Source organism: Pteropus medius, unplaced genomic scaffold, assembly GCF_902729225.1.
Source record: "Pteropus medius unplaced genomic scaffold, Ma_sr-lr_union100, whole genome shotgun sequence".
Classification (NCBI taxonomy): Eukaryota; Metazoa; Chordata; class Mammalia; order Chiroptera; family Pteropodidae; genus Pteropus; species Pteropus medius.
The window spans coordinates 6,642,834-6,657,396 of NW_024356336.1; the positions used below are offsets into that span (position 1 = coordinate 6,642,834).

The 14,563-nt window shown below is 43.2% G+C and overlaps 1 protein-coding gene across 1 annotated transcript in view; it reads left to right on the forward strand.

Moving 5' to 3' along the window:
- RNF185 (ring finger protein 185) overlaps nucleotides 1-13,969 on the forward strand; it is a 29,157-nt gene extending 15,188 nt beyond the window's left edge. Inside the window, exons 2-7 of the mRNA XM_039862024.1 lie at nucleotides 244-467; nucleotides 3,086-3,104; nucleotides 4,829-4,941; nucleotides 6,377-6,431; nucleotides 9,480-9,597; nucleotides 11,558-13,969. Coding sequence (XP_039717958.1) covers nucleotides 292-467; nucleotides 3,086-3,104; nucleotides 4,829-4,941; nucleotides 6,377-6,431; nucleotides 9,480-9,597; nucleotides 11,558-11,655 — 579 coding nt within the window. The 5' untranslated portion in view covers nucleotides 244-291 and the 3' untranslated portion in view covers nucleotides 11,656-13,969. The remainder of the gene's footprint in view (nucleotides 1-243; nucleotides 468-3,085; nucleotides 3,105-4,828; nucleotides 4,942-6,376; nucleotides 6,432-9,479; nucleotides 9,598-11,557) is intronic.
- Nucleotides 13,970-14,563: the final 594 nt, after the last annotated feature.

The following is a 14,563-nucleotide window of genomic DNA, read 5'->3' on the forward strand; positions in this document are numbered from 1 at the left end:
GACTGCTCTATATTGGAATGGTTTGTGTATTTGTGTGGTACATTCTACACTATGTTCATGGAAGTTTCTGAGTCATTGCTCTCTAGTGCCCCACAACTGTTATCCTCTGCAGCCCCTGGGAAGTCTACTCAGGAGTTCAGTCTGAACTTCTGGAGCTGAGAGGAGATGGGGGTATTGGTGTGGAGCCAGGGTGAGGGATACTGGGCTGCAGAAATGGACAATCAAGGGCTCTTTGCCTTTCAGGATTTTCCCGGGGAGAATCTTCACTCAAGAGTTTGCTGAAAGCCAAGGATGGCAAACAAGGGGCCCTCGGCCTCTGCATCCCCTGAGAACTCCAGTGCAGGGGGGCCCAGTGGCAGCAGCAATGGTGCTGGCGAGAGCGGAGGGCAGGACAGCACCTTTGAGTGCAACATTTGCCTGGACACAGCCAAGGATGCCGTCATCAGCCTGTGCGGCCACCTTTTCTGGTCAGTACCCCTGCCTCCTCCCTAGAGGATACACTGTCAAGTTGAGAAAGCTCATAGCCCTAGACAGCTTTAGAGAAGGTTTCCCACCTACTTTGGGTCTTGATACATTCAGGCCCAAAGGCAAGAGACCTGGGTTCTCATCCCAGTTCTGCCGCTGATGAGCTGAGTAACCTTGGGCAAATCCTGTCCCCACCCTGGGCTCCATATCCCCATCTCTAAAGTGATTACACTCACCATTTAGTGAGCACTTTACTATGTGCCACTTGCTATGCTGAGCCAAGAGGCAGTATAGCACAGTGGTTATGAGCAAGGACTGTGGAGCCAGACTGCCTTGCTATGAATCCTGACTCTGCCGCTTTTCCTACTGGATGACCTTGGGCAAGGAAGGTACTTATATACATTCTGCTTCATTTTATAGGGTTGTTTGTGAACATTAAATCATGTGAAATATGTTAACGGCTTAGAAGAGCACATAGTAAATATTACATGTTAACTATGATCCTAGTAATTGTTACCATATTTCATGTAGTATATCAAAATGAAGTAGCAGAGTCAGTATCCGTTTCAGCCTTAATGGTTATAGAATATCCTTCCTGGCTCTTGAGAATCTGGGTGAATGTTGAGATCTTATTTTTTTTCTCTTAGTTTTGAGCTGGATCTTGATGGGTGAATTGGGGTAATAGAAGGGCGAGAATGCCTGGTAAGGCAAAGCATGTGCCACCCCAAAGCAGGCAATATCTAGGGACAAGCATATGCACTGTTGGGTTCATTTGAGACCCTGAGGCTACTCTATACCTCGAATAGCATCCTGGAGGCATGCTGTGGGATAGGGAGTGTTAGAATGGTTAAGGGAGAATCAGGCCAGATTATCAAACCCAGATTTGACTGAGTAGGACGTAGAGCTATTGGATATTTTTGACTAGGGAAGTGGTGTGAAGTAATGTAAGCAATACTTAAGGGAGTTTAAGTTGGCAATAGTGAAATTGATAAATTTATTGGTGAGTGAATTGAGCGAGGCAGAGATTTTTGTTCTGGAGGCTCTTGCCTTAATAATTAAATTTTATGCGGAAACTGTTGTCAACAGCCCTCTCCTAGAAATTGGAAATACTCTAGCTTTATGATTGAGATTTTTATAAAACCAGAACTTGGAATGAGTGGCAAAATTAAAAGTTAAGTTGGGGTATCAGTGGAAAGGACACAGATTCTAAAATGAAACACACACTTCTAATCAGAGTGCCAAATCTGCTATCCTCTCTGTATCTGTTTCTTTATTTGTGGAGAACAGGATCAAACTATGATCAAAAAATGGAGATAATTGCACTTCCTCAAAGCTTAGTGTGACTATCCAGTGACATTAACAAATGCAGAGCTATTTAGCCACAGTCTGGCACACAGTAATTGCTTAATAAATGGAAGTAATCATCATAATCCTAAAATTACCATGAAGAAAAGTTACATCCATTTCTTCCTCACTGCCTTTGAGAGAAGTTGCCAGTGGAGATCTGCCATGATTTAGGGTGCCACTGGCTCAGTTTGGAATGGCGTGGCAAGGTTAATGTTGGAGTCAGATGTCAGGAATCTTTTATGTCCAGGGAGATTGTGTATCTGGATTGCGAGGCTAAACTGTGGTTTAGGAATTGGGAATGGAATTATCCTCTGAGTCCAAATTTTACTCAGCTAGAGGAGACATGTTGTTCAAGGGACAGAAACCATGTCCACATTTTCCACAATCCCAGCCTGTAATAGATGTATGGTAGATATCAATAGTTTAATGAGTGAATTGAGAGAGAAAGAAAAATAAAAAATCTGAAGTTAGAATGACTTTTCCTTCAATTCTGGAAATGTCATTTTTTGCAACCAATGCTGTGTGATAGAAAGGACAGTGAACTGAAAGTCAGGAGACTTATTTTTAAGTCCCGGTCCTATAGGCAAGTCATTTCATGAGCTTGGTTTCCTCATTTAAAGAATAAGAGATTGAGCAATGACCTTAGCATAACTCACTAAGCTGAAGGTAGGCTTTTCTGCCAAGTAGCAGAAAATATCATTACTTAAAGATATTTTTACAGTGGACCTGAACTTTGAAGCTACTTACTGCCAGCCAAGCACTCAAGGCTGGGGACAGCTGGAAGACTTTGTTACACTGGATCTAGATCTACACATTCCTTGTGAGTCTGAGGAGGCTATCTATGAACCCACTGAAATTGAGTCTAAAATAGTACATATGCACGTGTGCACATGGATGAGATCATGAAGATTCCCCCATGAATTTTTCTGCACAAAAGGTCCTTAATTTTTGTTGGATTCCTACCAAGGTCATAACCACTCAGAGTTTGACTTGTAGAGAAGCTAGTTCTGGGATGATCTGTGACCTGGGGGTCTTCACAAGTAGTGAGATCACAGGGATGAAGATTGGCATCTTGTCTCCATTGCCTCATTTTTTCTGTGATTTTAGGCAGTTTTCTAATTTCTGGTACCAGTGATCCCCCCAGACCCTCAGTAGGATGGCAGTACTCCATAGTTTGATCCTGATTTCCCATTTTTCTTCTAATGAAAGCATTTTTCTTCCTTTCCCCTTTCTCATTCTCCTTGATGACTGGTTGCCCCGGGGACTCTGACAGTTGGCCGTGTTTACATCAGGTAAGATGCATTTCATTTTACTTTGTCTTTCATCAGCTGTGGTTGCACAAGACACCCCTAGGCTCAGGAGACTACTGTCAGAAACTGCAATCTCCCCTGCTTGTGGGCTCATTTGCTTGCTTTACCCCTAACCCCCATTATAAACCTGTCCACTGACAAGCACTTGATGAAACAAGGGTTAGAGTAGTACCCAGCATAGTCCTGACTCTGCTACCCATGGCCTTTGTGACCTTGGCAGGCTACCACCTCTTTGGGTCTCAATTTCTCATTTGTAAATTGGGTCAGATTTGATAGTATGTTAGGTTTTTATTTTTGAGATTTTGCCTCTATAAAAAGTACCCCCTATCATATCAACAATCCCCCCACCCTTAAAGGTCTTAAGAATGTTAGGAAAGGGAAAACTTTTTTTGTCTCAACAAAGACAAAAATTTAGATTATTATGAAAACTAGTTAGTAAGTATTCACCAAGACTTAGGCACCGGCTTGGTAAGACAGAGCAGGGCCTGGCGTTCACAACTGGCTGTGAACAATCACTGAGAGCTGACTGTCTCCAGCAGGAGAGGCCCACACTAGTAGGTGACTTAGGAATGTGGAGGGAGGACAGAAGTTCCAGAACACTAGAGCCTCAGAATCTGGATGGGGAATCTTAGAAGGGTTCCTACTACCTTCAGGGCTGTGCATTCTGACCCCAGGGGAACCTGGTGGAACATATTTGCTATAAATTTATAAAGAGCATATAACATAAGTTATGGAGCTTTTGACAGTAAGATAAAGGAAATAGAATATAAAATCATTAAATGCTGCCTTCTTTTTGGCCCTGAAGTCCTAGGTTCACATTTATATAATAAGCTTCATATCAGTGGGTCTAAAAATGCAATTTATATTCTAAGATAAATGTTGAGAATATAAATGTCAAATTATTTAATGTCTACAAAGACACTACAGGTAAGATGTTTTCATCTTTATTTTTTTTAAGAAAGTTAACCAAAATATTTTTTAATTTAACCTGTAAAAGGGCCTGGGAAACCCCAAACAGAATTCTGGTGTTTTTAATATTGAAAGAAATAGTTGAATGAAAAAAATCAATGAAAGTACATAAAAATGCTAAGCAAATTTAGATAATGAGCAAAATCTATCCTTTAGCACATAGTAAGTCACCAGAAAACAGTCAGCTTATGTGCAGATGCTAATGTCTGAGATACAAAGTTGTTGAGGAAATTATATAAAAATGAGAAGTCACAGAAAGCAATATCAAACCGCTGTGGTAATAATTGTTCCATCGGTGAAGGTGGAGATTTAGTTTGTTATATCTGCACTCAGAGCCTAAACTGAAGCTAGGTTTGTCAGACCCCTTGACATAGCTCCAGGCTTGCAGTTCCTTCCTGTTGTATTGCTGAGAGCCCCTAGAGGGAATGTAGCATGAAGAAGCTTGTTTAATTATGACGGTGCTTAACGGCAATTTTGATTTCATTACTAGTAAATATTTATTAAATGACAGGAGGAGGAGGGCAAAACTGGGGCCTGGGAAACCCTAAATAGGATTCTGATGTTTTTAATGTTGAAAGAAATAGGGCAGGAATCAGAGAGTCAGGTTCCTTGAGGTGTTCCCTGCTGGTGCTGGTGTTTCCAATTTAAGGCCTCTAGTCCATGTTGTCCGGCTGGCTCTGACTGACTGCTCTATGGTGGGCTTGTCCCATTTATGAGTTTTTCTCTCCTGCTTGCAGTGGTTGGAGACTAGACCAAATAGACAGGTGTGTCCAGTTTGCAAAGCTGGGATCAGCCGAGACAAGGTCATCCCACTCTATGGCCGGGGCAGCACTGGGCAACAGGACCCCAGGTAAGGCCTTGGGTCACCTCTCAAACCCACCCCTTGGACATGAATTCACTTCCATTCTGCACCAACTTACCCTACCTTTTATGTAGTGCTCGCAGACCCTCAGTTCTGAGGTAGTTGGGATCCAGATGGGAGTCAGCTAGGAATGCAGGGGTGCCAAGTTGCTATTTCCTGAGCCGTAATACAGATATCCACTGCCAGTGGGTAGGCAGTGTTCTGCACAACACACAAGACATCACAAAAACAAGTGGCAAAGTACTTGTAAAGGAGCAACCTGCAAAGCAGGCTGTCCAGCAGAAGGGTCTACAAGGAGGGGAGTTGTGTAGCAGTGATGTATAAAGTACCGGGGAAGGAGAGGACAGGGGGTCTGGGAGGCTTTGTGGCGTTTGAGATTTCTGGAAATGGAGGTGTGGGTGGGTCTAGCATTCCACAGTCACACATATTAAGAGCCCTTCATGGTGTAACACATATACACCCCACCCCACCCTTTGAACTCCCCAGCAGTGTCTCTTACCATCTCCCACCTCACCCTAGCATACCCTGTGCCCAGACATATTGGACTTCTCTGAGAGGGATTTATTTATATTCACGAGCCTTTCTTTGTATTTGTTTTCCCTCTGCCTCTTCTGCCCTTCCCGGTTCTGCTCCTCTCCTCCGCCTCCTTCTCCTCAAACTTCTGCCCATCTTTAATGAGCAGCCCTAAAGTTACCTCTTTGAAGTGACTCCTCGAACCCACATCAGTTGTTCTCACCCATTCTCCCACCCCATTTAGTTCATACCTCTATTAAAGAACTCCCTCCCTACACTGTATTGTGATTGGTTGTAGCCCCCTTTAAACCATGAACACCTGAAGAGTAGGATCTGTCAGTGTTAGTATTGGTAGCATTCTGCCTTGTGCTTCTTAATGGGTAACAAGCGCTGTCCAGTATTTATGGGATGAGTGATGGAAGGGGCTAGGACCGAGAGGCAAAAAGAATAGTGTAGAGTACTTGCCCAAGAGTAGTGGGAGATAAAGCTGAAGTTAATAAGGGCAAATCAATGAGACCCTGAATCTCAGCCCTTTCTGCTGGCAGGCCATCCTCTATTTCAGTTTGGATTTGGGATTTTTTATATCTGTGACCCATATGTCACACAAGTCCTGGGAAAGGTGCCTGGCTGCCATTCATAACCAATCTGAGTCAGGCTCTCTGTGAGAGGAGTAGGCTTAGTGCAATCTGATGAGCTTCTTGTAACAAACTGATTTTCTCCATAGGTAGGAAAAAACAATTGCAAGTAGAACAAAGAGTTATTTAGTATTTGGGTTATTTTGGCATAGGTTCATGTGCTGGGCAGGAAAGGGGCATGGCCCTGGTGAAGAATTCCCAGGCTACTCAGGGAGCAGCTCAAAGCATTTTTGAAATTGCCGTAATAGATCTATTTTACACTGTTTCTGTTTCAGAGAGAAGACCCCTCCCCGTCCTCAAGGACAGAGGCCAGAGCCAGAAAACAGAGGGGTGAGGAAAATTCTAGGAGAACCTTCTAGAAATGAGAAATTGGCTTTAGAAGTTTCCCTCTTGGCCCTGTACTTTTTCCTCCTTGATTATAAAAGTAAAGGAAAATATGTAAAATACAGAAAAGAAAGGGGGGAGATAGAAACATTTTGGTCTATTTTCTTTCCCATTTTTTTGTAATCATACACACAAATTTTATAGAACTATTTATGCGTGTATATTTTATAGATAAATGTGTGTATAAACATATATTTATTTACTTTTTTAAAAAAATATATTTGTCTCCTCTTTTGTAACTCTCTTAAAATTTTGTTCATTCTATATTAAGTGCCTTCTGTGTGCTGGGCATTATTCTAGGCATTAGTGATACATCAGTGAACATAGCAAAGATCCTGCCTTTATGAAGTTTACAGTATCAGAGAGGGGGAGGTTTTCAGCGATATATTTTGAGATTTTTATATCAGTAATATTTTATGTGACCATTTAGTGATCTGATGTATGGACTTCATATAAATTATTTAATCCACTGTTGGACATTTAGCTGTTTCCTTTTTCTATTTTAAAAATACTTTGATGAACTTATACATACATTTTTAGCAGGTTCATGATTATTTTACTAGGATAAATTTTTAAAGTAGAATTACCAGCTCTAAATATTTGCATATTTAAATCAGATTTTTTTTAATTTCTTGTTAAAATACTAAAGAAATTTTAAAATCAAAATATTTACCCACACTTACCAGAATCCCACAAGTATATCTTCATTTCCCCATCTTCTCTTCATCTGTATACTTGAGTGTATATATTTTTATGTAGCCATCGTCATTCTGTTTGCTGCTATAAATTTTAATTTTGGCAGTATTTTCCATGATTCTCTGTAGTGTCCTCTTTATTATTTTTAAAGGCTGCTATTTATTCCATTGAATATCGATGCATTCTAATTTAGGTTTTCCACATTGAAGGATCTTTTAGTTGCTTCCATATTTTGCTGTTATAAATTATGCTACAGTGACCACCTTTGCATATTTTTTTTCTCATTTGAATTATGGCATTTCCTTAGAGTTCCCAAGGGTAGGTTTATTGACCGAGTCAGAGATCTTGATAGAAATTGAGGATCTCTTCTCCAGATTACCCTTGATAATAATAGCAGTTAACACTTGTTGAATTATTATTATATAAAAAGAATGTATGTAAAAGGCTTTATGTGCATGATCTCATTTAAGCTTCACATCAATCCATTTAATAGAAGAGCAAACTGAGGCCCAGGAGGTGAAGTGACTTATCCAGGCCTCACAGACAGGGCTGAAACCCAGATCTGGCTGATATTGAAGTCCATGCTCTTGATTACCAGGCACCACCATTTTAACCATCCTAGGCTCTGGTTCCTTATGGAGTATTATTAGCTTCTAACCCAGGAATCAGAGGCTCCAGAAAGTCAGAAGCCCTGGCCTTCATGCCTGCAATGCACACCTCTCACATTGACAAGTACCTGCAGCCACCAGTGATGCCTTTTTGTCAACTCTGCCTCAGGAACAAACCCACCATATGTGAGGACTTATTGTATAGATGTTGCTAGGAGGAAGGCCGGGGGTTCAGTCCTGGGGATTGCACTGAATGAAATGGTGGTTCCTGATGAAACAATTGCACCTTTCTGGGTAAGACAGCCTTGGTCCCAGGAGCCCTCCGGCTCTCAACCATGCTGGATCTGAATAGAAGGCATTTCTGCACTAAAATGGAGACTGGTTGGTTTTCTTCCATGTAGATTTACCCTCTTATTAAATTGACTGTTAAGCTTTATATAGATAGTCCTGCCTAGCAAGAAGTTTGAAGCTGGATGCCAGGCTGCTCAGTATGAGATAGGGAGCAGTCGCTTTCATGACTTGCAAAAGACTCAAATGAAGGCTCTTTGTGGAGAACAGTTGGCCCATTTGTTTTTCTTCTTTTTATTATTTTTTAATCATTTGTTCTAAAGCTCTACCCAGGGATGCAGGGGAAGAGAGAAATTTTTTTATAAGATATGCACAGTAATTAAGAGCATGGATTTTCAGATCATGTTTACTTAGTTTTAGATCTAAACTCCACCCCCTACTACCTTGGTCAAGTTAGTTTATGTATCCTAGTGTTTAACATGGTGCCTGGCACAGAGTTAGCGCATAGAAAATGGGAGTTATTCACAATATTATGATGCTGATTGAATCTTTTCATATGAAAGATGTTGCAGTGTATAACATATAGGGAACAAAAGTTCGGGATGATACACTAAACCGCTGACTATGGCTATTGGAGGGGAGGGGCTGTGAAATGAATGGATAAGGAAACCTCTGACTTTCTATGTCAGTTATTCCTATAATGTCTGAATTTCTTGTAAGAAGCATATATTACTTTTGTATCAGAAAAAGTATTTTGAATTTTTAAAATTCCCTAACAATATTAAAAGGAAATTTGAAGGGAAAATATATCATGTCCACATACCTACATATTGTCATGTACTTGTCACCATGGTGTTCAAACGATTTTGTCTGATAACTTGGTCACAGAGTTTTTTTTGTTATTGCTGCTTAGTCAGAGTAATGTCCTTTGAGAGCATGTATCAAGATTTTCATCATCACTTGCATTGTTGGCTAATTAGGGTTCCACTTTTTTGCTTTTGCCAATAATGTATAGCTTGTCCTGACATTCCTTTGTAATTGGGCATGAGAGTTATTGCCAATTTTGCTGTTATAAAGCATGTAGAAAATTGTACTGGCTATTGCGGGACTCTGGGAAAGAACCTGGAGCTCTAAGAACCATGACTTGCATCAGCAGTGTTTTACTTTGGGTCAGAGCCAGTTCTTTCTGCCATGCATATCTCCTTAGCTGGGACTGTTGAAGGGCAGATGGGCCACCAGGATTCCTGTTTTTGGATCTAGATGGGAGGAAATGATATCCTCCCTTGGAAATAGGTGGCAGAGGGCAGGGAGGAGAAGTGGGTGCCACATGTAAGGTGACATGTTTAACAGGTACAGGAGAAACCTGCTCATTCTGTTTCTTAATTGCATTTCTTCCACACAGGGATTTCAAGGATTTGGATTTGGAGATGGTGGCTTCCAGATGTCTTTTGGAATTGGGGCTTTTCCCTTTGGGATATTTGCCACAGCATTTAACATAAACGATGGGCGGCCTCCTCCAGGTAAGACCCTATTCCGTTGGTAGTCCTGCTTGAAGGCTCCTTGGATTCCAGCAATATATAGGTAACATAGGTAGCTACTACATAGATATCTACTACATATCTACTACCTAGATAATTAGCCTTTTCAAAATGTGATAAACTCTTTTCCGATCACTGGTGGTCATGCTAATGATGATGCATACTTACCATGTATTAAGCATGTTTAGAGTGCTTACTGTTATAAACTCAGGATCTTCATGATAAGCCTATGGGACAGATGTGTAATTAGCTCCACTTTACAAATCATAAAATACTCAGTAATGTTTCCCAAGACATACCCCATGCCCATAAAATGAAAAAGTATCAACCATACACCATACCTAGCTGAGGAAAAGCCTAGTCCTGCACATGTACCCCCCTACTTTGACCTTTGGGGACTGGAAGGGGCAAGGTGAACTGGCAGGGAGTCAGGACTTCTATATTCTCTGGCATCTCTATCTAGCTTTCCCCAGGACACACATAGGGCTGGTCCCAAACTCCAGCCCTTTGGAAATAATGCCTAGGCCTGCCACCTGCTGCTACCTTTTCTTCTTCCAGCCAGCTTGAGAGTACCTACTGCATTTGGTGTAGAGCAGGGTGGTGAGGTGGATGCCCTGTACTCTATCACTGTCTGACACCCAGGATCCTTACCATGGAGCCTGCACAGCTGCAAGTTCAGTTGAGCTCTGCTTACAGTCATTGGAGTCTCGTGTGTGCTAGGCACAGTAGGGACCAGATTGGAAGGTGGTTCCTGGCCAGGAGCTTATGCTCCAAGGACAATAACCCACTCCTGGGCCATTCCAGTTGTTCCCTGTCTCCACCCTGGTGCTTGTCACATAGCAGGCAATCGATGAGTCTTTGTTAACTGCCTGCCTGCATGAATCCATCAGCGCACCTAACTGGGGAGTAGTATAGCACCAGGAGATCTTGGGAATGCCCTTCCTTACCTTATCTGCCGGAAAGATTTCTCCTCGGTTCACATGTTTTCTCTGAGGAAGGAGACCCCAAATGGCATGGTATGCTTCGGTGTGAAGGAGAGACAGGGCCCCGTGAAGGCAGTAGGAACCTACTTGGTAGCTTGCTTCCTTCCAACCTGGTCCAAGGCTCACCTTGGGTTCCCCAGGTAAACAGTTCCACAACCAGGCTGGACTCTGGATCACTTTATCCTCTTGCCACAACACTGTTTTCTGTTGTCCTGTTTGGCACAATTTGTCCATCAAGATGTAGATTCTCTTAACTCTCCTTCCCCCGTAATCAGGACAGGGAGCTCTACATAGTAGCTGTTCTCAAAGCAGAGAGGAGTGAAGACCCAGGTTCTCAGCCCATTTCTGCTCCTAGTTTGCCATGCAGTGAAGAAGACGGGTCATTTTGCTTGTCTGAGCCCTAGTTCTCTCCTCTGGAAAAGGAAGGCAGTCCATGCAGGGCTCTGAGATCTATCCTGGTTCAATAGTGCCAGGATCTAGAGACTCCATGCATCAGGAGGCAATGCTTAGAGAGACTGAGAGCACGACTGTGTGGCTTTGCCACTAATTCATGAACCTCATCATCTTGGGAAGGTCAGTTCATGTCTGTGCTTTGGTTTCTTACAGAAAATGGGAATAATACTCACCAGGTGGTAATGTGTATACAATGGCACAAAGAAGATGCTTAACAAACAGTAGCTTTTCTTTTATTATTCTCCCAGAGTTTTCTGTTTTATTTGCACCTTCAGGCCAAAATCTCTTAAGATAAATTGGAGACCTTATTCTCATTGTTATATTATTCCACATTTTCATAATTCCAATTTTGTTTTGCCTGATATTATTTGGGGTTTGGAAAACTTTAGTGTGAAGGTTTCTGTTGTAAAGAGATGAAGGTTGAGCCTCTCAGTTTCTGGCCCAAATGACCAATGTGCACAGCTGCAGCATTCTGACAGCCTCTTTTCTCCTTCTTGTCTCTCCAGCTGTCCCTGGAACACCTCAGTACGTGGATGAACAGTTCCTGTCACGCCTCTTCCTGTTTGTGGCCCTGGTGATCATGTTCTGGCTCCTGATTGCCTAATGCTGGGCTCCCGGCCTACATCCATGGCAGGGACTCTGGACTGGTGACATGCCACCCTCACTCTTGATGTTTGGCTTCCTGGCTAATCCCTGGAATCAGTGGGGTCAGTAACACATCAAGGAGTCTTGCTTCTCCCTCAGAGCTTTGGGACTCAAGACCAGCTGTCGAGGACCCTGGATTTTGGCCACTGCTACAAACACCCTGCTATAACCTCAGGCCTTGGCATTGAGCCGTGTCTCATGGTTACACCATGAAATCCTATCTAGCCAACTCAGCATGTCCTGACTATGCACAGGGAAGAGGCAGGAAGAGAGAAACTGTCATATCAGTACAGTTTAACCTGAGCTATATAGGAACAAAGGGATGAATCAAATGGTACTTATGGAAACTTACTTTCTTCTCTTTAAATACCCCTTGGTAAGTGGCCTCTGAAGTCTGTGGTACTCCTCATACAGAGAGGTTCCCCTTCAAGATCTCAACGCTGCTCTGTCCTATTTCCTCCTCAGCAGAGATGCAAGAAATTGCTGTCCTATAAAGATCATAATTGCAGTAGCTGAAGCTGGAGTCGCTTCATGAATTCACCAGAGACCCAAAAATCTTTTATTGGCTCCGGGCTGTACGAGTGTCTTTGGTCCCAGAGAGTGGCTTGAGTGACTTGTTTCCTGGCATAGATCATCCCTGGAGACATATGGCTTCACTCACAGATTTTCCATCAGCTTTCCCCACAAAACTACTCACATCTGCCTCTCTGCCAGAGGGCACACAGCCTACATAGACTACTGCTGAAGCCAGGGTTGACTGCTGCGTGTGAGGAAAGACCTGCATTTGGGACTCTGGTAGGATTTAGAGCTCTGATGCAGAAACAACCACACAAGCAGCCACGTCCCAAAGCTGCAGAAGTTCTGTGTGCATCTTCTCCCAGACCTGCCAAAAGGAATCTGGGGGCTTTGTCAAATCAGCCCAGCTGCATGTTGAAGACCACCCTCCTCAGAAGCCAATTTGTCCTCAATGAAGAGGCAGGGAGGAAGGAAGACCCTAATTTTGATGTAGCTTGATGGACTCCCCTGAAAACTCCTTGTGTACGTGTTAACACTAGAGCAGGCAACCCTTGGCGGGCCTGGGGAGCCTCAGCACGGTGATATGATAAGGTCTTCTGTGAAATCATTTTTCCCAAGCCCTTTATTTGTTTTTTGACTTCACTAGATTCTTCCTCTGAATTTGATTGAAGGAGTGTGGTGCCAGGCAGGAGAACAGTTCACTTGATGGAATGGATCTCGCTCTATCAGTCAGGCCTCTTTCTAGAAATCCAGCCTCTTCCGGGTAACCCCGAGGGTAGGAGGAGATGGACTTCTCTGGGGGCTTCTGTCATTTCACACCAGTCCACTCTGTTCCTGGCTTACCCCCAGCAATAGCCAACAAGTGGTAGAAAGTCCTACCTACTGTCTTTTTCCAGATACGGTTCTGCATAGTGTGTGGAAACTAAGACCTTGTCCAAGATGAGAGAAGCCTTGCTCCCCTCTCCACAGTCTCCATCCTTTCCCCCTTGTACCTGTCAGTGCCAGAGTTCAGTGTTTAAACAGACAAAATGCAAGTATTGAATATGTGGTTCGTTTGCCGAATCCATTTGGTAGGAATAAGCCACCAGCTGTACAGTATACCTGATGGATTTTAAACATCCTTAGGGGCACCCACTCAAGAGTGCTCTTTTTATCACCTGGAAATCCCCAAAGTCTGAGGGGCCTCTGGAGTTGCTCAACTGGAAAGATCAGGAGACTGCCTCAGTGCAGTGGCTCCACCTAGTGGTAGAAGAGAGGACTTCAATGAGATGGACCCAACAGAAATGGGTTTCTGACAGGTTAAAGAAGGAAGGGTTCACTTGAACTCTAATGAAATGGAGTGAGCCCAGGAGAGCTCTACCAGCAAAGGTATCCCAGAAAGCTGTTAACACCAGGTTGGCTATATGCCCTTTGATTTTGAAACTCACAGATCCCTACTCATCCTCTGCCAGGAGCTGGGGCAAGAGAGCCAACTTGGGACTGCTGGCCCAGCCTCAACAGGGAGCCCCCTTCCTACCAACCCTTTGCAGGCTCATCACCTTGCCCCTCTGCCAAGGCAGTTTTCCTTTCTTTTATGTGTGTTTTCTCTGTTCTTGGCCTCCATTATCTATCTTCCTGCCACTTTTGTGGTTTAGGACCAGGTCTCAACTACAGTCAGAAAATGATACTATGTACAGTGGCACACCTTGACCGGTCACTAATTTTCACTGTTGTGAAAGTGATTCGATTTAGAATTAAATGGTTTTACATTACCACGAGCTGTGGACTTCTTGATTGTGTCATGGGTCAAGGTTGGGTTGGCAGTAGACATACTGGTCTGGCCTCTGGGAAGCGCTTGTATGTCCTTGGGAATGTCAAAATGAGGATGAAAGTCTTCAAATAGCCATTGATACTTAGATATGAGAAGTGTAGGCTGGAGGCCTGGCTTTATATATATCCCTACCCAAGGTGTGACCTGTCTGACAGGCAGCCCCAGTCCTGACAGGTATGTGGAATTTCTAAGCTTGCAGGCTGCCACAGTGGAGCTTAGCTTGATCAGAACCTTGAAGACAATCACAAGTTATTCACTGTCAGCATCTCTGCATGTTCTGTGACAGGGCAAGTGATTTCCCTGCAGGAGTGTGCTGCTTTGTGAATTTCCTCAGAAGCAGAGTGGAGATAGAAGATAGTGAAGTTACAAACCTGGCCCAGCCACAGGCTCCCCAGCACACAAGAGTCACAGGTCATCCCTCTGAAAGGAGCTCTTTTTTCCCTCTTACACTTTGACCTAATAATTATCAAGTTGATTAGTGCCAAGATAAAGTAGAAAATGCAAAGGTAAAGAGAACTCCAAGAACTCAAAAGCCCAATAA